A 23,749-nucleotide genomic window follows, 5' to 3' on the forward strand; every position below is an offset into this window, starting at 1 on the left:
TAACCACAAGTAAAGCTGAATAAATTAAATGGTTAAATATATTTTTATTCTCTATAAATATTTTAAAAATAATTTTTAATTCTTATAAAAAAAATATTAACTTTTACTGTAATTCATATAAAATTACTTTCTATATTCAGTTTTAGTCCCTCTATCTACTAACATATTTAACCCTAAATTATACCAGGGATAGAAAATAAAAACGGTACTACTACAAAGGATTCATTAGAGGATTGTATATAGTTAGTTCATATTTTTGCTTCTCGTCGTACCATTAACTATTTCCCTAACAATAACCACAAAACCAAATATCTACTCAAAATTCATCATCATTCAACTATGGCGAAACCAGTTTCAATCCAAGTTTGGAATCCAAATGGAAAATACAGAGTTGTTAGCACTAAATCAATGCCTGGAACACGTTGGATTAATCTTCTCATTCAGCAAGACGTTCGTCTTGAAGTAAGTAATTCACCTGTAATGTTTCCGGTGTCTGATACCGACACTCTGACACTTATGATCACGTTTAATCTATTTATTTTTTTAAATTATTACCAGTATCGACGTGTCAGGTCTGTCGTATGTTTCTGGTATACTAGTATGTGCTTCATAGATTAATTCTCCTTTCTCTCTTTGTTGAAATAAGAGATTTTCTAAGCATTGAATTTGTTTGTGTTTGTTGATTCAGATATGTACTGAGAAGAAAACTATTCTGTCTGTTGAAGATATCATTGCTTTAATTGGTGATAAGTGTGATGGAGTTATTGGACAGGTAGTTCTTGTAACATGAATTGAATTACATGATGTTAATTTATATTTATGTTGATCATCGAATTACTAGTTCATCAAAATTTTCAAGTTTTTTGTTTTAATCATTTTGAAGTTATTGTTTGTTTATGCTTTGTGTGGATTTGTTTTGATTCTGAGTTAATTTTATGATTTTAGGGTATAAATTCATTTTTAAATAGTTTTTTTATTTATTCTAGGTTTTAATAATTTTGTTAAATATTCTACTTTACATTGTAATTTGTAACATGAAATTTGGTTATGTATCAGACAAGTCATTTTTTAAATTTAAATTAGTTTAAGATAAGTTTAAATTTTGAATGGATTTTGCCTATAGAGTACTGGTATCCAATCAAATTAGTTTAAGATAAGTTTAAATTTTGAATGGATTTTTAAAACAAATTCAGAGAGAGTTTATTTGCTATTGCAGCTGACTGAAGACTGGGGAGAAGAGTTGTTCTCTGCTTTGAGCAAAGCAGGAGGCAAAGCTTTCAGTAATATGGCTGTTGGTTATAACAATGTTGATGTCAATGCTGCAAACAAGTACGGTGTTGCTGTTGGAAATACTCCTGTAAGCTATCTATTTTCTTAAATTGCAAAGTTAACATGTATCATGCTTGATTATGGTGCACGTGTGCGCGCGCGCGTGTGTTTATGACAAATAGTGATAGTCTTGATGAGGAAGTTATTTGTTCAGAGTTCAGACATGAGTTTGATTCTTTGTTTTTGGTAGGGAGTGCTCACGGAGACTACTGCAGAGCTGGCAGCATCATTGTCTTTGGCAGCTGCTAGAAGGATAGTTGAGGCGGATGAGTTCATGAGGGCGGGTCTATATGATGGATGGCTACCTCATCTGTATGAAAATCATCGTTTCTTGTTTCTTCTACGAGTTTTGTTAAATATTGCGCAAGTTCTTCTTTGTTAGTCTTCATACATTGAAGTATGAAAATGCCATACATACTCTTATGAAGGTTTGAATAACTAGTTTGGTTTTGTTTATCTGATAGATTTGTCGGAAACCTACTCAAAGGACAGACTGTTGGTGTTATCGGAGCTGGCCGTATTGGATCAGCCTATGCAAGAATGATGGTAGCTTTTTAATAAGTTGACTATGATGCAATTGTTAATGACTTTAAGTTGACTATGATGCAACTGTTTTGAGCTGTATCAGGTTGAAGGTTTCAAGATGAACCTGATATACTTCGATCTCTACCAAGCTACGCGACTTGAAAAATTTGTCACAGGCATGTCCCTATGATTTGTTGAAATGGATATTTGTTGAGTTCAAAGCAAATTGACTAATAGTTATTTTTCCATAATGCAGCTTATGCTGGTTTCTTAAAGGCAAATGGTGAAACACCGGTGACTTGGAAAAGGGCAGCGTCCATGGACGAGGTTCTCCAGGAGGCTGATATAGTGAGAATTCTGATGCTGAGAGTTAAACTTTGTAACTATAAACATATCACAACATTTGATTATTTCAAACAATTTTGTTTATCATGAGTGATTTTGTAGATTAGTCTTCATCCTATCTTGGATAAAACCACTTATCATCTAGTCAACAAGGAAAGACTTGCCAAGATGAAGAAGGCAAGACTTCAAGGAGCTTTTTTTCTCGTATAAATTATCTTGTAGATTAGTCTTCTTTTACTTATGAAACATTCCTATTACAGGAAGCAATTCTTATAAACTGCAGTAGAGGACCTGTTATTGATGAAGCTGCACTTGTGGAGCACTTGAAACAGAACCCGTTGTTTCGTGTAGGCCTTGATGTGTTTGAGGTAATTGAACCTTGTCTAGTTTTGGATAATTAGATTCGTCTCTAGTACAGCCATAGTTAAAAGCCGCCATGTGAATTTTTTTATCAGGAAGAACCCTACATGAAACCCGGGCTTGCAGAGTTGAAGAACGCCATTGTAGTACCACACATTGCTTCTGCTTCCAAGGTAACTACTTCTAACCTTTTCACGTCCCTGATGATGTAGTTCAATGTTATGAGTTGAGATGGTTCGATTTCTGCTGCTAACAAATTCTCCTTCTCCCTAACAAACTACTAACATTTGCCTATCCAATAAAAAGTATTTTCGCGGTTGAATATTTTCAAAACTTATCAATTGCTTCATATAAATCTATGTGTTTGCAGTGGACTCGTGAGGGAATGGCGACACTAGCTGCTCTTAATGTGCTGGTAAATCCATATGTCTCTCCATCTTGGTTTCATTCCTATGATCACTGTGTCTTGAATAGTAAAACTGATGAGTCTCCTTATAATATTATACAGGGGAAGATCAAAGGCTACCCGGTATGGTTTGATGCCAACAGGGTGGAACCATTCCTCAATGAAAATGCTCAACCTCCGGCTGCATGCCCAAGCATTGTCAATGCAAAAGCCATGAGTAAGAACATCTTTCTTACTTTCACCCGAGTCAAATATTGTTGTGAATAAAACTTGTTGAAAGTGTTAACAATGGAATTGTATACTCTCTTTCTGATTGCAGGTTTACCAGTTTCAAAGCTGTAGTATAGCTGTATAGGCATACAGGCGTGGTTTTTATCCCTGCAAGAACCTTCAAAGCTTGTGTTTAATGGTGGCAGTGGGAATATAAACTATGAATACTGTCTTTGTTTGTATCATTATCATGTGCTTGTAGTTTATTTAAAACTCTCAAGTGAACCAGAAACACTTTAAAATAAAAGATGAGAAATTTTGCCAGTTATTTAAAATGTCAATAAAGGAGACCATAATGCAAATGACAACTATTTGAGTTATGCGTAAATTTTTATTTCTTATAGAGGAAATAGAACCACAAGTTCATGAACTTTAATTACAAGTATAAAGTGAGGGAAAGTTTTAGAAAATTAACTGTAGGAACTGAGTAACTACATAATGATAATGATCATAGTAAGAAACAAACGAATGCCAGAGAGTTAATATTAAAGAAGAAAGTGTAGTGTTGATGAGAGGAGAAACTTCACATTTACTTGCTGCATGTAAAGAATTTTAGGTGACTCAAGAAAGAAGATTTAAGGCTTGTAGTGTGCTAGTACAGATTTTGAGAAAGCGTATAATAGAATATTTATAGAGATTTTGTGAAAAGTTTTAGAGAAAAAATGGGTTAGAATTGCATATATTTGAGTTATTTAAAATACTTATGAAAGGGTATCAATAAGTGTGCACAACATGGAGAGACAAACAATTTCTCTATTACAATAAATTTGTATCAAGATTTAACTGTTGTTTTCATAAGTTCTCTTAAACAAATAGTACCATAAAACTTATGTTAGTATGTAAACTCGAATAAGTAAATGCAAATAAGCATTTAGTCTCTTTGATATTTTAATTTGTTAGTCTATTTAAACATTGAATTGCTTATTTATAAATGTTCAAATAAAATAGGCTTTCATGTAGGCTAAAAGGCCAAACGGCCATTCGAAAAGGTAAGACTCAAATCTTAAAATAAGCCTATGATAGGCCATTGGCCAGATTTAGGGTTTGTAATTTTTAGCAGGACAGACTCAGACTTGACAAAGCCTAGCTCGGCCTAGCCTATTCCCTCTCCTAGATGTACTCACGAAACACATCTAAGATCTAACACTAAGATGCATGTTTTTTTAGATGATATAGTCCTATTTGGAGAGTTGGAAGAGGATTTAAATGAGAGGTTGGATATTTGGAGACAAATTTTAGAAACGCATGACTTTCGCCTAAGGAGAAGTAAGACGAAGTATGCATAATGTTAGTCCAGCAAAAAGGTAAGTGTTTCTAACTTTGAAGTGAAAGTTGGATACAATATTATCTCACAATTCAAGTGATTTAAATAACTCGGATATGTAAAATAAAACGACGAAGAAATGAAAGGGGATGTAAACCATCTAATTCAAGCGAGGTGGCACAAAGATACTGTTAAAGTTGAAGACTTTTTTATCAAAATGCAGTAAGACCTACGATGTTGTACGGGAGCGAATGTTGGACGGTTAAGAATTAACACGAGAATAAATTAAGTGTAACAGAGATGAGGATGTTGCAATGAATGTGTGGTAAGACTAGACATGATAAGATTAGAAATGACAATATTAGAGAGAGTGTTGGGTCGAATATATAGTAGAAAAGATTGTGGAAAATAGACTTAGGTGGCTTGTGTATGTAGAGAAAAGACATGTAGATTATGTGGTAAGGAGAGTAGATCAGATAGAGAGAAGTCAAATAGATAAAGATAGATAGAGACTTCAAAAAAACTATAAGATAAATTAATAGAAAAGATCTCGAAATTAATGATTTGAATAAAAATATGGTTCTGGATAGAACATTATTTAAAGATAATAGATAAATGATGTTTTCTATTCCTCAACCAAAGGTTGTATTAGATAAGTCGTCATTTTAGTTTCTTCCAAATAAGCCAATTATTTTATAAGAGAGAATAAAATTTTAAAATATCTACTCAATCTTTTTTAACAAGCTCCCTTAATCTTTTTCACATATTTAAAAAAAAAACGATCCATAAATTTTCACTATTCAATATTTGGATCAATAGTTTAATTTTTCTCATTTCATATAATTTCCACAATATGAAAAAATAAAATTTATTAAAATTTTATTGAATCACTACTTATTTTGATGAGTAGTTTTATTTATCTCGTTTAATCAATGTTTTAAAAATCAGACCGAACCAGCCAGTTCAACCGGTTGGACTGTGAGCCAGAGATGAATCTCATTGGGTTAACATCTAAAAACCGCTAGTGGGTCAAAACTGGAGTAGAACCGAGAAAGCCGGATTGAACCATCAAAACCATTTGAACCATAGAATCAGAGTTATTTTTGTAAAATAGGTCGGTTCAAAAAAATCATCAAATTGACCATTTTTTTATTTTAAAAAGTTTAATTTATAAATACTAAACATACATTTTCCAATCACAAAAAAGAATTTCGTGTTTTTATTACAAATTTCCAAGTTTTGTCACTCTGTTATAGTTTTTCGTTCAACCACACTCCATCATATGTTTGTCGTAGTTCAACTCGAATTTGCTTTTTGTTGTTTAATTAAGTGTATTGTATAGTTTATTTTTTGTATTCTATCTTTTAATTTAGGTATTCTTAATTATATGAACTTTATTTTAATTGTTATGTTCTATTATTTTACTTTTGGTTTGAATTAGTTTAACTTATTTTATTGTAATTTTTTAATTTGTTCAAATTATTCTTAAATGAAGGTTAAAATGAAATGTACAACTATGTTGTGTTATTATACTCCCTCCATTTCCTTTTATAAGCAAAAATATTCAATAAATAATGTATTTTGACTACATATAACCTAGATATATCATTTATTGAATGAATCTAAAAAGTAAAATTTGTTTATAAAAGAGAATGGAGGGAGTATGTATTATCAATATTGTTCTATTAAGTTTGTAATTGATTTTTGAAATATTTATTTTATTAAATTGTAAATATATGATTATGTGCGACATATTTATCAAAATTTAGTTTCATATTATTAGTTTATTTAATAAACGGTTCGACCATAGATTGAACCAATTAAACCTTAATCCGGAAGCTTTACCGGATTCAACATTGTATATAATATAAAGACCGCAAAATTTATATTGTTAACAAAATTTAAAGACCACAAATTCACACTGTTAACAAAATTATTGTTTAAAATAAAAGAGATGAAACATAACCTTACAATAGTGTGTTAAATAAAATCATGAGGCAAATGTCATTTCCGAGACTTCTTTGCGGTGAATGTTTGAATAATATCGACATGATCAAATGACTTGAATATCTCCCGCTCAGTATAATATACCATTAAGTCATTGAATCACACATCGTTGATCTTATTGCGCAATTTAGACTTGATAATCTTATTGCTAATAAAAGCTCTTTCAATGTATACTGTCGACACCGAAAATATCAAAATTAACTCCATAAATTTATAAACCATTGAAAATACCAAATGTTTTTTAGCTTGAACTATATTCATATATAGTAAAAAAAAAGTTGGATCAATTGCAAATTAATGGTAAAGTCCAAAATTCCAAGACAAACTCAATTAAATCTAAATACAAACCAAAAAGAAGAAAATTAAGTAGGGTTTTTCTAACCTATACAAATAAGATTCACCAAGATAAGTTGGATGGTGATGCTAATGATCTTTTACAACTTTGTAAGTGTGCCAAGGAAGAAAACTCCTCCTTCCAATTTGCATTCGCTGTTGATAAAGAAGAAAGACGAGAGAATATATTTTGGTCTCCGCCTCATTGCTTTGAATTGTACCAAAAGTATGGAGATGCGGTTGCATTTGATACTACTTACAAGGTGAATTCTTACAATATGCCTTTTGGTATTTTTGTTGGTGTCGACAATCACGGAAGGACAATATTGTTTGGTTGTACACTTATTCGAAATGAAACAGTGTCTACATTTCAATGGTTAATGAAAGTTAGTTCATATACATCTCTTTTTTTATTAACTTTGGTAGACCATTACCTTCATCTTTTTTAATACTATCCTTGTATATTTGATTTTTTTTCAGACTTTTGTTATTCTCATGAAGAAGCCTCCAAAGACAATCATCACTGATCAAGATCCATGGAGGACTCAAGCAATTGCTTTTGAAATGTCATCCACAAAACATGCCTTTTGTATATGGCACATTACTCCTAAATTTAGTGGTTGGTTTACTTCAATTCTTCGAAATCGATATTCATCATGGTGTGCTGATTTTTATAAGCTTTACAAGCTTGACAATATTGATGATTTTGAAGAAGAGTGGTTTATAATTGTTTCCAAGTACAATCTAGAAGCAAACAAGCACATAAAAGGCTTGTATGAAGTTAAACAATATTGGGTACCAGCTTATCTTCGTGGACATTTCTTTAGGGGTATGACAACAACATGAAGATCAGAGAGTATAAATGAATTTGTGAAACTCCTTACTTCATCTCGTTCATGTTTATTTCAACTTTTCAAACAAGTAAGTATTTATATGTTAATTTAGCTTAGTCATCTTGTTAATGTTTTCACATGTGGATTTGATTATTTTCATAATGATAGTATTTAATAGCTAGTGGCACTAAAATTCTAAAAAAATCTAATATTTTAGGTTGATCTTGCCATTGAGGACATTGGGCAACAACTATTACATCACACCATGTTAGATACATATAGGGGATCTTTACTTCGATCTTTATCCCCTTTAGAGGAGAAAGTTCATAATATTTTCACAAAATTTGCTTTCACGAAGTTTCAGAAGGAGTTTGAGAGGGCAACTCAATACAAGATTTGTGAAGAAAAACGTGTAGAATTTATTGTGAATTATTACAATGAGAAACAATCACAAAAACATAAAGTCTTATGGGATGGTGATGTGGTTGGTTGTAGCTGTAAGCATTTTGAGTTTTGGGGTATTCTTTGTAGTCATATATTGGCAATATTCCTTCATAAAGATTGCTTTCAGATTCCAATAAGGTACTTGCCATTACGTTGGTGTCAGGATGAATTTCAAAGACCGGTCGAAGTAAATATGCTTAGTGAACGAGGACATAAAGGTAAGGGTCCATCTATTGAGAATGCGGTAGAATTTATTAAAAATCCTCCATGTTCAATAACAAAAGGTCGTCCCAAAACCAAACGATCAAAAGGTGGAATCAAATTGTCAACAAAAGCAAGAAGTTGTACCCTTTGCAAGAGAACTGGCCACAATTTTACAACTTGTCCAGACAAAGAAGGTTATGTTCAGTCATCAAATACCAAGAAGAGGAAGAATGAATCTCAAGCACAACAAAATTTGAATCCGGTTTTTTATTTAAAGTCTTAGTTAAATTTTTGGAATCTTGTTTAAAGTTTTAGTTTGAACTTAGATTTGTTGTTGTGTGTTACCTGCCTTACCTAACAATGGAAGCTGAAATTGAAATATTTGATTGTTCTTGAATGTGTGATAGTGTGATGCAGGTTAGATGCTGTTTGTTACTTGCTTTTTGTTTGGTAGTGTGATGCTTGGATGAGAGAGAAAATAAATATTTGATTGTTACTTGCTTTTTGTTTCATAAATATTTTTATTTATTTTTTTATGGAAAAAAAGACCTCTCGGTCATTTTCTTCACCTTACCGTGGTGTATTAATTGGATAAGAGAGAAAATAAAAAAAAAATCACTTTTCAAGGAAAGAATAATTAATATGATGGTTTATGTTGAAGAAAGTGGTGTATTATTCGCCCCTTACCCTATGCAATGTTGCATAGGGTAGATAAACCCAATTAAGTATAATAACATAATAGATAATAGTAGTAGAAAAAACAAGACAAGAAAACTTGCAGAGGTCTGTAGAAACCGTGAAGTACCATAGTTCTTTTCATTCTACGGTAAAAACGCTTGTGTTTTATGAGAGAATAATTTTCAAATAATAAGAACAACAAAACAATTAATAAATTAAAAGAAGAGCATGCTGACTTTTCAACATAATATAAACACGTGACTCAAACATAAGAACCACAAAGCTCTTCTTTCTCAGTATCACCACAAAACACACAACAAAGACTTCACAAATATGAAAACGATAAGCCAAAAGGCCATGAGATTCAAACCTGACCGGAAAAAAAGCAAAGAAGAAGGAAGCGGCCATGTGTTTTGTTGTTTTTTTTCCCTTTTTTCTTTTTTTCTCCCTTTCAACTTTTTACCTAAAAAAAATTGGCCAGATAAAGAGCCCGGGCCATATGGTGAAACCGCCCATGGTTGGAAAATGGGAGAATGAACACTTTATATGTGAGAGAACCCACATACCTATCACCTTAAATTTTTAGGTTGACAAGTGATGTGTCTCTCACAAAGTGTATCTCAAGTGTAATATGCAACCTCGTTCACCCCCTGATAGTTGCCTCCAACAGTGGTATCGGGGCCTTTGGTTCGAGAAAGGGATCGGCTTACTTGTAGTTGAAGAAAGTCAACGGATACATGTAGCCTAAGAGAGTCAATAAATACAAGTGTATGTGGAAGAGATAGCTTCCACATGAGAGGGAGTATTGTGTAGACTCACACTTGAGGAGAAGTGTTGAGAGTGAGGAAGAAGTCCCACATTGATTTGAAAAGGGAAGAATGAATTATAAGTGAGAGAACCTACACACCTACCACTTTAAGATTTTAGGTGGAAAAGTGGTGCGTCTCTCACAAAGTGTGTCACAAGTGTAATATGCCCCTCGTTGATCCCCCGATAGTTGCCTCCAATATTAACGAGACATATTCTTTATGGACATCCAAATATGAGTGTTATAAATCGCATGATTATGGATGTCCATCAATTATGATATTTCATATTGATTTTCCATCTATTATATATTTCATTATAAATATGACTCATTAAGAATGTAAATACTATAATAAATTTTCTTCTTCTCTTTCTCTCCTTCATCTCTACTCTTCTATTATATTGCTTCTTATTAATTTCATTATAGAAAGTAAAATATAATATACTATTATGTGACATGTTTTATAAATTGAAAAAAAATATAAAGGATGTTAATGGGTATGTCCATCGGAAATAATATATGTTTTTTTTTCATTTAATTATGACAGTATTGTGTTAAAGTTAGGTTTAGAAATGAACCGAACTAATTCGAATACATTTCGAAACTCGATTCAACAATTAAATTATAGAACTTGGTTTATGAATCAAATAAGTTGAATTTAAATTCAATATAGTTTCATTCTTATAAAAAATATTAATTTAGAATGTTGTTTTTAAAAAATTAGCTTTTTAAAAAAATATTTTATAAATTTATGAAACAAATGAGTTTAAATCTAATAAGATAAATCTATTGAATTAAACTGAATTGTTTATGAACTTAAAATAAATTGATTTTGAGCTTTAAAAAGACTTGTGACAAATTTGAATCAAATCTTAAACTAAACTAATTTTTATCGAGTGGAGCTAAGACGAATTCAACTTTAAAAAATTTATTTCAAGTGCTGTTTAAAGGTCCACCTCATATTTGCATATTTTAAAATAAAATTTTGATAATAATTAAGTTAAATTTTTTAATTCAAATATTCTTTTGGAACAATAGAAATATGGAAATATGCTGGGTGCTCCGAACGGTATATAAGTTCAGGACTTCGCGTTAACTGCAACTGGTGAATGAACGAATGCAGCTATGAACAAAGGGAATAGATTTTTCACCATCGCATCATCACAATGTGACTCCCTCTTACGAAAATTTTCAGCATCAAATTCCCTTTCCGAAGCCAAAAAACTTCACGCTTTAATCATCACTTCTGGCTTACTCTCTTCGTCCCACCTCTGCTCCAACCTCGCCACAACCTATGCGCAGTGCCACCATGCTTCCTACGCCTCCCAACTGTTTGACAAATTGCCCAAACCAAGTTTGTTCTCGTGGAACATCATGATGAGGATGTATGTTCAAATGGGTCGCCCCAATGATGCCCTCAACGTGTTTGTTGAAATGATTCATTCGGGTCGGGGTCGGCCTGATAACTTCACGTATCCGATTATTATCAAGGCTTGTAGTGAGTTGTTGTTATTTGATCTGGGAGTTGGAGTTCATGGGCAGACTGTTAAGTTTGGATTTGATAGGGATGCATTTGTTCAAAACTCTTTGTTGGCAATGTATATGGTTGCTGGAGAGAACGAAGCTGCAAGGTTGGTTTTTGATTTGATGGTTGAACCAACAGTGGTTTCTTGGAATAGTTTGATTAGCGGATACTTTCGGAATAGCTCTGCGGAGGAGGCCTTGAGGGTTTATAGTAGAATGATGGATGAGGGTGTAGAGCCTGATTGTGCAACTCTGGTTTCGGTTTTGCCGGCTTGTGGAGTTTTGAAGAATGTAGAGGTTGGGAGAGAGGTTCATGCGTTGGCTGTTGAGAAAGGGTTTTGGGGGAATATGGTTGTTAGGAATGCGTTGCTGGATATGTATGTTAAGTGTGGTGAGATGAAGGAAGCACGGTTGTTGTTGAATGGGATGAATGAGAAGGATGTGGTGACTTGGACGACTTTGATTAATGGATATGTTGTGAATGGTGATGCAAAAAATGCTTTAATGTTGTGTCGAATGATGCAGTCGGAAGGAGTGAAACCAAATTTGGTTAGTGTAACTTCTTTGCTATCAGCCTGTGGTGATTTGGATTCTTTGAGACATGGAAAATGCCTACATGCATGGGCTATAAGGCAAAATCTTGAGTCTGAGGTTGTTGTGGAAACTGCCTTAATTGATATGTATGCCAAATGCAATCGTAGTAGCCTCAGTTATAAAGTGTTTATGAAAACCTCTAAGAAAAGAACTGCACCGTGGAATGCAGTACTATCTGGGTTCGTACATAACAAGCTTGCTAGAAACGCAGTACAACTCTTCAAACAAATGCTGGCGGAAAACGTACGGCCTGACAGTCCAACCTTAAATAGTCTTCTTCCTGCATACGCTATTCTTGCTGACCTCAAACAGGCAATTAACATACATTGTTACCTTATAAGGTTGGGATTTCTTTGCAAACTTGAAGTAGCTAGTATGCTAGTTGATATATACTCAAAGTGCGGAAGTTTAGGATATGCTCACCAAGTTTTTGATATAATTCCTTTCAAAGACAAGGATATTATTATTTGGAGTGCAATAATTGCTGCTTATGGAAAGCACGGGCACGGTGAAATGGCTGTCTCGCTTTTCTATCAAATGGTTCAATCTGGAGAGAAACCAAATGAAGTGACTTTCACGTCTGTTCTACATGCTTGCAGCCATGCAGGTTTGGTTGATGAGGGTTTGTCTCTGTTCAATCTTATGCTTAAAAAGTACCAAGTTATTCCTCGTGTTGATCATTATACGTGCATTGTTGATCTTCTTGGCCGTGCTGGTCGACTGAATGATGCCTACAATCTTATTAGAACAATGCCTGTAACACACAACCATGCTATATGGGGTGCACTACTTGGTGCTTGTGTGATACATGAAAATGTTGAACTCGGAGAGATAGCTGCTAGGTGGACTTTTGAGCTTGAACCTGAAAACACTGGAAATTATGTTCTGTTAGCAAAGCTTTATGCTGCTGTAGGAAGGTGGAGAGATGCTGAAATGGTAAGAGATATGGTAAATGAGGTTGGATTACGAAAATTACCTGCTCACAGCTCAGTTGAGGTTAGCAATATGTGAATTGGACGGGTTCTTATAAAGTAGGGTTAAATATGTTAGAGGTCCCTATAAATATGACACCTTTTAATTTTAGTCCCTGCAAAAAATTTCTTCAAACAATGGTCCTCGCAATATTTTCCGTCCATATTTTTAGTCCCTTCCGTTAGATTCCACTAACGGATGCTTACGTGGCACGCCACCTGTCATGCCACATCAGTTAAAGTCAATACAAAAAAAAAGATACAAATTGCGGGGGTTTCAAACCCCCTTTAAATAACTTAAAAACCAATTATTTTTAACAAACATTTAACGGTTAGTAGGGAAATATTTCACAAGCAATTAAATAAGCTCTTTTTATTTTTGAACTTTTACTTCCTTCCTTCATAATGGTTGGAATTAGAAATCCATTTTATAAGAGTCTTTGATTCTTATATAAGATATTTGTTTCCCCCTCTTTGTAGACTACTTTCTAAGTTTGTGTTCATATTTTTTCTAAGCCTGTGTTCAAATACACGTCCATTTCCATTCTACAGCCTATATTATTGACATCTATGCATATACCTACTATACAGTATTATTCTTATTATTTTAAGGAACAATAATATTCTTAAATAAATACTCCTATATGGTTAATGTTATCAACTCTATCAAGGATCAATATTAATACTCAAATATAGGATTTTATAAGCTACATTTCAAACCTGATTGGATATATATATATATATATATATATATATATAATATGCTATTTTGAACATAAATAGTGCAGTGTTTTGAAATTTCATATATTAATGTTTATGTTATTAAAAATATTTAAAAATTTTAAAATTAATGTTTTTAAAAAGATTTAAATTTTTTATTTCACTAAAAAATCTGAAATACAGTTTTACCAAACATTAATTTTAAAAATATTTGGATTTTTTATGTAAAAAGGTTTTAATTAAAAAGAACTATATTTAAACCATTACTAAATATTACTTCCTCTATTCAAAAACAAATGTCACATTTTTTAAATTATTTGTTTCCAAAATAATAATATCATTTTTATTTTTAACATATAAAAAATAATAATATATACTTTACAAAATAATATATTTTTTATAATAAAAAAATAGATTAAATCAAATACAACTACATTATACTTTATCATAAAAATATCATAACAATTGAGTAGATCATATGAAGTGTCTTAAAATAGTTATAATACCATTTGTTAAAAGGTCATTATTCAAAAAAAAATATTTTAAAAAAAGTTAGACTAAAACTTTCTCTTATAAATTTAAAAAATTGTATTTTAAAAAATGATTTTATGAATTCTTTTAAATATATATACCATTAATCTTTCAGACAATTATTTTAATGGGTTCATTCCACAAAGTATTTGTCAACTTATCAATTTGAATGATTTAGATATTTCTTCAAACAAGTTGGAAAGAATAATGTCTATAAAAAAAGGATGTCTTCTAAATTTGTGGCATCTGAATCTTTCTCATAATGCAAAAATAATTTGTCTACCAAATTGTTTGATTAATTGTTTGTGAGAAATTATTATTTTTTCAGTTATTTAAAGGGGGTTTAAAACCCCCGCAATCTGCCTCTTTTTCTTAAACTCTGCTTTTGTCTGACGTGGCGAGACATGTGGCATGCCACGTAAGCCTCCGTTAGAGCAATCTAACGGGAGGGACCAAAATTTGTGACAGAAAATTTTACGAGGACCAAAATTCGACGAAATTTTTTGTAAGGACTAAAAGTGAAAAGTGGCATATTTATAGGGACTAAAAACTTATTTAACCCTATAAACTATGTTGTCAGGCTAACAACCTTAGCGACAAACATGAAATTCTATCCAAAATGGGTTAATTAAGGAATTATGTTAGTTATGATGGAGATAGATAAATGGTGATCTTGTAAGCGGCACCTTACATAAATAATACTTGGCAGCATAGAGTTCAAAGGGGAGAATTGGGATACAATTATTACAAATGCACTTTGTTACTACCCAATTGCCAATACTGACTACTGGTGCTTTTCTTACAATCATCATCTTACAAGTTTCTCAGTTGCTAATGCCTGTTTGCAGTTTCAGCCGAGACAGTTTCCTAAGTTATTCATATTGTTCCTTTGCTAAGGTTGTCAAGTCATTCTGCGCTCCATAGTCCTGCCATGACACTCACTTTCTCCCTCATTCTCTTTCTGAGTAGTTGGATTTTGTTGCTAGTAATTCCAGTTGGTTTACAGAATCACAGAAAAAGATATAGGAATCACATGTTCTTTGTCATTGGTTGGTTCCTATGCAACTCATAATGAATCCGTTACAATGACAAGTGTGTTCTATAGCCAGATATCGGGAAATTACATATGCTTTCAAACTGCAAGATGCACATACCTATGCCTGATACTGCATTGTGAAATATCATTGAAATTCCCATTTGTAAGATATGTTGAATTGGATGAAATCCCATGTTCATAGTTTCAAAATGATCAATTTTTTGTAGAATTGATTCTTTACAAGATCTGAACCAAATTGTGAAAGGAGTTGGGCAAATGTGTATATCGGGTCGTGATCTTTCGTCTAATCCTACATTATGCTTAGCTCCAACTTGTGATCTGCTCTCTCTTCTCCTGCTAGACCGCACATGTATCATTTAGTTCAAGTAGCCTTCACTTGTTGTCCAAAAAGATAAATATGGTTATCTCTTTACTGCAAAAGCAACCAATTTTGATACATGGGAATGGAGACTATACCAACGCCAGACTTCACAAGGTATGATATAACACAGGTATTTCATAACTGAGATTTTGATCCTATAGTCCCACTTGAGATTAATGGCCTTGTGAATTCTACCAATTCTATTTTAGAGCGAAAATCGGACGAACGACTCTACCAATTCTATTTCGCAGTCCCTTTATTTTATTTTTTTAAAATTTATGATGCAAGATCTGTAATACATGTTAATTTCATGTCAATTTATCAAGATGAATCGGAACTATACATATATTATTATAAGAGTGCTAGCAACACACTCTTCCCAACACACACACTTTTCCATTGGTTGAAATCGAAATGAATTCCACTAAATCATGTAGGTCCCAATAAATTTAGTGAAACTCCCAAATTTCAACCAGTAAAAGAGTGTGTATTGCTAGCATAATTCATTATAATATTGAGTTGGTTACTTGAAGGTTTTAATAAAACTTCAGTAAGCATATGCCACATTGTGTATGTTCTTAGGAATATCCATTAGGAAACTTGCATGTATTGCTAGCATAGTTTATCCATATATTTGAGGCATATAATTCCCTCAGATCAATACCTAAACTCGCATGCATGGAACCCTTCTACCAAGTAGACCAGATCATGGATTTCTGAAATACTACAGTTTGACGATAGTATTAGTCACTGGTATATTAACGATAAAATGTTATCATGAATGATGTAAGTGAAAGGAAAATTTCCAGTATTACTATATGAGTTGGATGCAATCTAGAAGGTCAGTGTCATTTCTCTTTTCTCCTTAGATATTTATATTCATTTCCTTTATCTCTGCAGTCATGTTGGCATCCACATAGAAAGTGTTTTTATCCCTTCAACAACAGTGTTACTGATTATGAATGACCAGAAAAGTGAAAACCAACATTGTATAGGACTTGATAATTCTCACAATTATAGGGAAAGTGACCATAAGAACAGAAATCATAGTCTTCTCTCATATATACTTCAGGCAATAGGTATTTTGCTCAGAAACCACAGCCTTCTTTCATATCCAATGCTGATTTCCATCCAACAAAATTTGAATTTTATCTCTGCAGTCCGTCGTGCTTGATCTGGGATGTTTGTCTACTCTTGCATTATGTTAATCTAATAATCAACTTGTAAACTGCTTCACCAGTTTTGTCTAAAAAGGTTAATAAGATGTGTTCTTCACTGTAAAAGGAAGCAGTTTTACTAAGCAGTCCATAGCAACACTTTCACTGAACCATGATGAAAAAAAATATTTTACCTGGTGGAAGTAAAAAACAATTGGAAGTAGTCGCGGAGCAAGACCGAAAATCAAGAGAGTGCCAAATATGTAAAAGACATATCATTATTTAGGGCTTCAGCTGATATGCATAAGCTTTTACTTATGCACCGTGCATAAGACTACATAAGCCCTTGGATCATGTTTTTAATCTAATGGATAGAAATCAACATGTATATATATATATCTCCTAATAACAGAACGAAAAAAAACGTATATCTTTTTCTGATCTCTTCAATTCCAACAATCACCACCGTCGCCATCTCTCCTTCCTAACATCACCACCGTCGCCATCTTCCTTCCCAACACATCACCACCGATCACCATCGTCGTCATCATTCCTTCCCAACACATCACCACCGTCGCCATCCTTCACCACCAGCAATAATTCATTCCGACAATTCCTCACAGCTCACTTTCATCCACGAAATTATAGGTATTCGATTTTACAATTATTAAATTGAATTTTAGAATTTCTCCCTTCAATTTCATAATTTCTTTCTTGCAATATGTGATTACGTAATGCAAGAATTCATTGAGTAATGTGTAATATGGTTGAGTAATGTTAGGATTCCATGAGTATTGTGTGATATATTTTGAGTAATGTGCAATGCTGATTGGATATTGTGTGTGCTACCTCCAATTAGTGATAGAATAACCCTGACTACTGTATAATATTGCTTGATTATTGTGTAATATGTGATTGAGGAATATGCATATGTCTGCTTTGTTAGAATTAAACATATATAATCTTTTGTCCATATATTTCCATGTTGTCCTTCCTATTATTCAATTTGTAATTTGTATTCTGTAGGTTCCGTTGCTAATGGATGAGATTTTGTCTTCCACAAATGTCACTCAAGATGTTGGTTCTTACTCCGGTGAAAATAAAGAATCCTGACAACATTTTATCTTCCACGACCTTTCATCAATCAAGGATTTCTACGCTAAATACGCTCATGAAAAGGGATGTTCTTTGAGAAGAAATCTGCACTCCTTCCATGATTCTCGTAACAAAAAAAACTGACATTGTGCAATATGTCCGTTATGTTTGTAACAAGCATGGTTTCAAGCATGAGAGTCGGGCGGATCCTAAGAACAAGACAAACTCGGATACTCCTGTTCTCATTGAATTTCAAAAAGAGAAAGAACTTCCCGAGGAAAGGACTGGTTGCCCAGCTAGTATTTCGTTGAAGTATGATTCCAAGAATATCTTAGAAATGAAGCTTTGAGGAACCCATCGTTCTATTATGATATCCAAGTTGATTCTAAAGAGAACATAGCTAGCATTTTCTGGTCAGATGCAATAATGCAGCAAGACTATGAATTATTTGGGGATCTCATCAGTTTCGACACAACTTATCTAACAAACACGGAGTATCGTCCATTAGGTTTGTTTTCTATTCATTTCTCTGTATTTTCCTTGTTTCATTTGGTTCAACTTTTTTAATTATGGCACTACTATTATATTGATAACATCCATTTATTTTGCAATTATCAGTGCATGGGTTTATTCTCTGTACCATATTTATTAATACATCATTATATATTACTACTAAGATATATTGATAACATCCATTGTTTTAGGTATGACACTGCTATTATATTGATAACATCCATTGTTTTAACTTTTTCGTTATATGTTTTTGTCACACATACCAGCTCCATTCCTTGGATTTGACAATCACCGTAAGAGTGTATTATTTGGTTGTGCCCAGCTCTACGATGAGACTTCAGCAAGTTTTGATTGCTTGTTTACCACTTTCCTGAAGTGCATGAAAAATAAGAAATCCATTACAATTTATACAGACCAAGCTTGTGCTTTGATGAAGTCAGTTCGAAACATTTTTCCCGATGTTTTCCATGGTTTGTGTTCCTGGCACATGGGGGAGAATGCAAAGTCCAACCTAGGCTCTCGTTGCATTGCTGCATTTCTTATATATGCCTTATTTTCACTGTTAGATTAACAAGTTGATCCAATGGTCCATAATAATCTATGCATGGTGCATAGATTTTTATCTATGCACGGTAACTGCACCCAAAAAAAGATATACAACGTTAGTTTAACAAGTTGATCCAAGGGTCCATAATAAAAAAAAGTTATTTCTTTTTTTTTGGTGCAGTTACCATGCATAGATAAAAATCTATGCACCATATATAGATTATTATGGACCCTTGAATCAACTTGTTAATCTAACGGTGAAAATAAGGCATATATAAGAAATGCAGCATTGCAACGAGAGCCTAGGTTGGACTTTGCATTCTCCCCCATGTGCCAGGAACACAACCCATCGAAAACATCGGGAAAAATGTTTCGAACTGACTTCATCAAAGCACAAGCTTGGTCTGTATAAATTGTAATGGATTTCTCATTTTTCATGCACTTCAGGAAAGTGGTGAACAACCAATCAAAACTTGTTGAAGTCTCATCATATAGCAGAGCACAACCAAATAATACACTCTTACGGTGATTGTCAAATCTAAGGAATGGAGCGGGTATGTATGACAAAAACATATAACGAAAAAGTTAAAACAATGGATGTTATCAATATAATAGCAGTGTCATACCTAAAACAATGGATGTTATCAATATATCTTAGTAGTAATATATAATGATGTATTAATAAATATTGTACAGAGAATAAACCCATGCACTGATAATTGCAAAATAAATGGATGTTATCAATATAATAGTAGTGCCATAATTAAAAAAGTTGAACCAAATGAAACAAGGAAAATACAGAGAAATGAATAGAAAACAAACCTAATGGACGATACTCCGTGTTTGTTAGATAAGTTGTGTCGAAACTGATGAGATCCCCAAATAATTCATAGTCTTGCTGCATTATTGCATCTGACCAGAAAATGCTAGCTATGTTCTCTTCAGAATCAACTTGGATATCATAATAGAACGATGGGTTCCTCAAAGCTTCATTTCTAAGATATTCTTGGATAATAGTTGCATCACCAATGACCATTTCCTTTTGTCGAACAGTGGTGAGAAAGTTCTTTAAATCTTGGAAGCAATACCCAAGGTTCTTTGAACCACCAGCTATTTGACGCATAACTTGAAAGGAGGATCTTATAGACATGCCTGCTTTCGAATTTATTATAGCAAGTTGTTTTTTAGGCTCACTAATCTCTCAAGCCGATCTCAAGTAATGCGAATGCTCGGGTTTATGGAGAGGGTGGTTATGAGGAACATTCCATTTGTATATCTGATAACCTTTAACATTGGAATCATACTTCAATGAAATACTAGCAGGACAACCAGTCCTTTCCTCGGGAAGTTCTTTCTCTTTCTGAAATTCAATGAGAACAGGAGTATCCGAGTTTGTCTTGTTCTTAGGATCCGCCCGACTCCTATGCTTGAAACCATGCTTGTTACAAACATAACGGACATATTGCACAATGTCAGTTTTTTTGTTACGAGAATCATAGAAGGAATGCAAATTTCTTCTCAAAGAAAATCCCTTTTCATGAGCGTAGATATCCTTGATTGATGAAAGGTCGTGGAAGATAAAATGTTGCCAGGATTCTTTATTTTCATCGGAGTAAGAACCAACATCTTGAGTGACATTTGTGGAAGACGAAATCTCATTCATTAGCAACGCAACCTACGAAATACAAATTACAAATTGAATAATAGGAAGGACAACATGGAAATATCTGGACAAAAGATTATATATGTTTAATTCTAATAAAGCAGACATATGCATATTCCTCAATCACATATTACACATTAATCAAGCAATATACAGTAGTCAGGGTTATTCTATCATTAATTGGAGGTAGCACACAAAATATCCTATCAGCATTGCACATTACCCAAAATATATTACACAATACTCATGGAATCCTAACATTACTCAACCATATTACACATTACTCAATGAATTCTTGCATTACGTAATCACATATTGCAAGAAAGAAATTATGAAATTGAAGGGAGAAATTCTAAAATTCAATTTAATAATTGTAAAATCGAATTCCTATAATTTCGTGGATGAAAGTGAGCTGTGAGGAATCGCCGGAATGAATTATTGCTGGTGGTGAAGGATGGCGACGGTGGTGATGTGTTGGGAACGAAGGATGGCAACGGTGCTGATCGGTGGTGATGTGTTGGGAAGGAAGGATGGCGACGGTGGTGATCGGTTGGGAAGGAAGATGGCGACGGTGGTGATGTTGGGAAGGAGAGACGGCGACGGTGGTGATCGTTGGAATTGAGGAGATCAAAAAAAGATATACAACGTTTTTTTCCTGTTATTAGGATATATATATATATATATATATATATATATATATATATATTTATATATATATATATATATGCATGCTGATTTCTATCTATTAGATTAAAAACATGATCCAAGGACTTATGTAGGCTTATGCATGGTGCATAAGTAAAAGCTTATGCATATTAGCTGAAGCCCGTCTTATATATGCCTTATTTTTACCGTTAGATTAACAAGTTGATCCAAGGGTCCATAATAATCTATGCATGGTGCATAGATTTTTATCTATGCACGGTAATTGCACCTATTATTTGTGGAGTAAAATATATAAATTTTATTGCCAAAACAATTCAAAACATATGCCGATCAAAGAGATCCAGGCAACCACACAATCAAACAGGCTACAAAAACAAGATAAACCTATCTAATCTCCAAGTTAGCTTGCTGAACATGATTTTTTAAGCACTTTTTGGTCTGAGCCCGCAAAATCACTGCAGTTTGAATATGCTGCAACATATCCTGGCTCGGAACTGTTTGATCAAAACAAAGTGCATTTCTGGCTTGCCAAAGTTGGTAGACAGATTCTATAGCAGCCATTCTCAGCAAAATCCTTCTCCAACCTTTCTTTTTCGATTCCATGCTAAGCCAATTACTTTCCTTAGTCCAATCCCCACTGTTTCTTTTATAGCCTAGCCAGGTAAGGATCCTTTGCCATATCTGGGCAGTGTAGCTACAAGTAAAAAACAAGTGTTGAATGCTCTCCGAATTACCACAGAAACTACATAATCCATCAGTAAGGATCTTTATCTTGTACAATCTGTCCTTGGTAGGAAGGCGTCCCCAAAGAGCCAACCACATAGTGAAACAAGCTCGAGGACGGGCATAGTTATGGAAAAAGATTGTTCTCCAGTTCCTATCAACATCACTACCTCGAATCTCATTATACATTTCATTAGTCTTGAAGCATTTCCTTTGAATACTCTTAACCTAATAGTCACTAGCCAAAGCAATATCCCTCACCTTGATGATATTCTTGATCATCCAAGAATGAGTGTCTCTCACCTGCCAATGCATGATAGTTCCTCCTTTCAGATAGTAGGCACAAAACCAACGAATCCACAACTTATCAAACTTCATCTGTAAGTTCCATAGCATCTTTAGAATCGTGGCTTTGTTCTAGTCAGCATTTTTTGGTTGACAGATAGCCTCTTAAGACACTAAAGCTTTCCTGCCAGTAGCTTTGCCAAACCACAAAAAGTTTTTACAGATTATATCAATTCTTTTGATCACACTCTTATGAAGGGGAAAAACCTGCATCCAGTATCCAGTTATTGTCATCATAGTGCTTTTAATCAATTGTTGTCTTCCAGCATAGCTCAACATATTTGAAGACCAATGATGAATCTTCTCCAACATCCTATTGATTAGAGGCTGACATTGGTTGATGGTGATTTTCCTAGACGCAAGAGGAACACCTAAGTATTTGAAGGGAAGTTGCCCAATGCCATATGCTATTTGGTGCTGAATCTGATCAGAAATACCACCAAAATAGATTTTACACTTAGCTGGATTTGCCTTCAAACCAGTAGAATCAGCAAACTGGTCAAATCTTTTCATAAGGGCTTGCACAGATTTCTCATCTCCTCTGGAAAACAATAACAAATCATCAGCAAAGTAGAGATTTGTTATGCCTAACTTAGCACATTTAGGGTGAAATTGATAATCCTTATCAGTTTTCAACTCTCCAAGGGTCCTATGTAAATATTCCATAGTTAGGACAAACAGCAGGGGTGATATGGGATCACCCTGCCTTAAACCTCTTTTGGCTTGAAGGATTCTGCTCATGTGGCCATTGATCATATATCTATAGGAAACAGTCCTAACAGCTATCATGATCCAATTGATGAATTGAGCTGGGAAATTCATTTCAACCATAATTTGCTCTAAAGCATCCCATTAAACAGTATCGTATGCCTTTTGGATATCAATTTGTAAGGTGCATCTAGGAGATATATGTTTCCTATTATAGCCTCTCAAAATTTCATAAGCCAAAAGGATGATGTCATGGATAGTTTTGCTTGGCAGGAATGCAGTTTGGCTATCATCAACAACATGGTTGATGACTTTGCTCAATCTCTTGGTGAGAATCTTAGATATAAATTTGTAGATGATTGTGCAGCAAGAAATTGGCCTAATTTCCTTCATAGTTTTAGCATCTTTGGTCTTGGGAATCAAAGTCACAACAGCACAATTTACTGCTCTATGCAGTCTGTTATCAGTAAAGAAATCCTGGACTGCCTTGACAATATCAGTTTTGATCATGCTCCAGCTAGCCCTTAAGAATTTTGCAGTGTAGCCATCAGCACCAGGTGCTTTGTTATCCCCCAGGCTTTTTACAGCATTCCAAATTTCCTCTTCAGTGATAGTGTTGAAAGTATTTGTGGGTAAATATTTTCTGTAATATATCGTATCCACAGGGATTGGTTAATATCACTGCCGTTCTATAGTTGTTTATTTTGAGTGAAGAAATTTGGTTTGGTTTGTTTTATACTAATAATAATATCAAAAGCAAATAATAAAA

The 23,749-nt window shown here is 33.6% G+C and overlaps 6 protein-coding genes across 6 annotated transcripts; 3 read left to right on the top strand and 3 right to left on the bottom strand.

Moving 5' to 3' along the window:
- The first annotated feature begins 205 nt into the window (after nucleotides 1-205).
- LOC131609626 (glycerate dehydrogenase-like) lies at nucleotides 206-3,543 on the top strand. Its single transcript, XM_058881391.1, has 13 exons — nucleotides 206-462; nucleotides 689-772; nucleotides 1,217-1,357; nucleotides 1,520-1,641; nucleotides 1,794-1,875; nucleotides 1,958-2,030; nucleotides 2,111-2,202; nucleotides 2,302-2,376; nucleotides 2,460-2,567; nucleotides 2,655-2,732; nucleotides 2,930-2,974; nucleotides 3,068-3,182; nucleotides 3,285-3,543. The coding sequence occupies exons 1-13, from the start codon at nucleotides 340-342 to the stop codon at nucleotides 3,305-3,307; spliced, it is 1,161 nt and encodes a 386-aa protein (XP_058737374.1). The 5' UTR covers nucleotides 206-339; the 3' UTR covers nucleotides 3,308-3,543.
- Nucleotides 3,544-7,117: 3,574 nt separating this feature from the next.
- On the top strand, nucleotides 7,118-8,603 carry LOC131645888 (protein FAR1-RELATED SEQUENCE 11-like). Its single transcript, XM_058916088.1, has 3 exons — nucleotides 7,118-7,225; nucleotides 7,320-7,634; nucleotides 7,890-8,603. The coding sequence occupies exons 1-3, from the start codon at nucleotides 7,118-7,120 to the stop codon at nucleotides 8,601-8,603; spliced, it is 1,137 nt and encodes a 378-aa protein (XP_058772071.1).
- Nucleotides 8,604-10,849: 2,246 nt separating this feature from the next.
- On the top strand, nucleotides 10,850-13,137 carry LOC131609638 (pentatricopeptide repeat-containing protein At5g39350). Its single transcript, XM_058881399.1, has one exon. The coding sequence runs from the start codon at nucleotides 10,932-10,934 to the stop codon at nucleotides 12,933-12,935; it is 2,004 nt and encodes a 667-aa protein (XP_058737382.1). The 5' UTR covers nucleotides 10,850-10,931; the 3' UTR covers nucleotides 12,936-13,137.
- A 6,939-nt stretch (nucleotides 13,138-20,076) lies between these two features.
- Nucleotides 20,077-20,538, bottom strand: LOC131645899 (uncharacterized). Its single transcript, XM_058916096.1, has one exon. It carries the CDS (start codon nucleotides 20,536-20,538, stop codon nucleotides 20,077-20,079), a length of 462 nt encoding a protein of 153 aa, XP_058772079.1.
- Nucleotides 20,539-21,588: 1,050 nt separating this feature from the next.
- LOC131645911 (uncharacterized) lies at nucleotides 21,589-22,116 on the bottom strand. Its single transcript, XM_058916105.1, has one exon. It carries the CDS (start codon nucleotides 22,114-22,116, stop codon nucleotides 21,589-21,591), a length of 528 nt encoding a protein of 175 aa, XP_058772088.1.
- Nucleotides 22,117-22,377: 261 nt separating this feature from the next.
- On the bottom strand, nucleotides 22,378-23,103 carry LOC131645922 (uncharacterized). The gene has a single exon (XM_058916113.1). It carries the CDS (start codon nucleotides 23,101-23,103, stop codon nucleotides 22,378-22,380), a length of 726 nt encoding a protein of 241 aa, XP_058772096.1.
- Nucleotides 23,104-23,749: the final 646 nt, after the last annotated feature.

This window comes from Vicia villosa, linkage group LG1 (assembly GCF_029867415.1).
Source record: "Vicia villosa cultivar HV-30 ecotype Madison, WI linkage group LG1, Vvil1.0, whole genome shotgun sequence".
NCBI classification, from domain to species: Eukaryota; Viridiplantae; Streptophyta; class Magnoliopsida; order Fabales; family Fabaceae; genus Vicia; species Vicia villosa.

Coding starts and splice junctions, on each gene's coding strand:
- LOC131609626 (XM_058881391.1), top strand. CDS start 340: ATGGCGAAACCAGTTTCAATCCAAGTTTGGAATCCAAATGGAAAATAC. Junction 1,358..1,519: donor TTGCTGTTGGAAATACTCCT/GTAAGCTATCTA, acceptor TGTTTTTGGTAG/GGAGTGCTCACGGAGACTAC. Junction 2,733..2,929: donor ACATTGCTTCTGCTTCCAAG/GTAACTACTTCT, acceptor ATGTGTTTGCAG/TGGACTCGTGAGGGAATGGC.
- LOC131645888 (XM_058916088.1), top strand. CDS start 7,118: ATGCCTTTTGGTATTTTTGTTGGTGTCGACAATCACGGAAGGACAATA. Junction 7,226..7,319: donor CATTTCAATGGTTAATGAAA/GTTAGTTCATAT, acceptor ATTTTTTTTCAG/ACTTTTGTTATTCTCATGAA. Junction 7,635..7,889: donor ATGAAGTTAAACAATATTGG/GTACCAGCTTAT, acceptor CTAATATTTTAG/GTTGATCTTGCCATTGAGGA.
- LOC131609638 (XM_058881399.1), top strand. CDS start 10,932: ATGAACAAAGGGAATAGATTTTTCACCATCGCATCATCACAATGTGAC.
- LOC131645899 (XM_058916096.1), bottom strand. CDS start 20,538: ATGAATGAGATTTCGTCTTCCACAAATGTCACTCAAGATGTTGGTTCT.
- LOC131645911 (XM_058916105.1), bottom strand. CDS start 22,116: ATGTATAATGAGATTCGAGGTAGTGATGTTGATAGGAACTGGAGAACA.
- LOC131645922 (XM_058916113.1), bottom strand. CDS start 23,103: ATGGTTGAAATGAATTTCCCAGCTCAATTCATCAATTGGATCATGATA.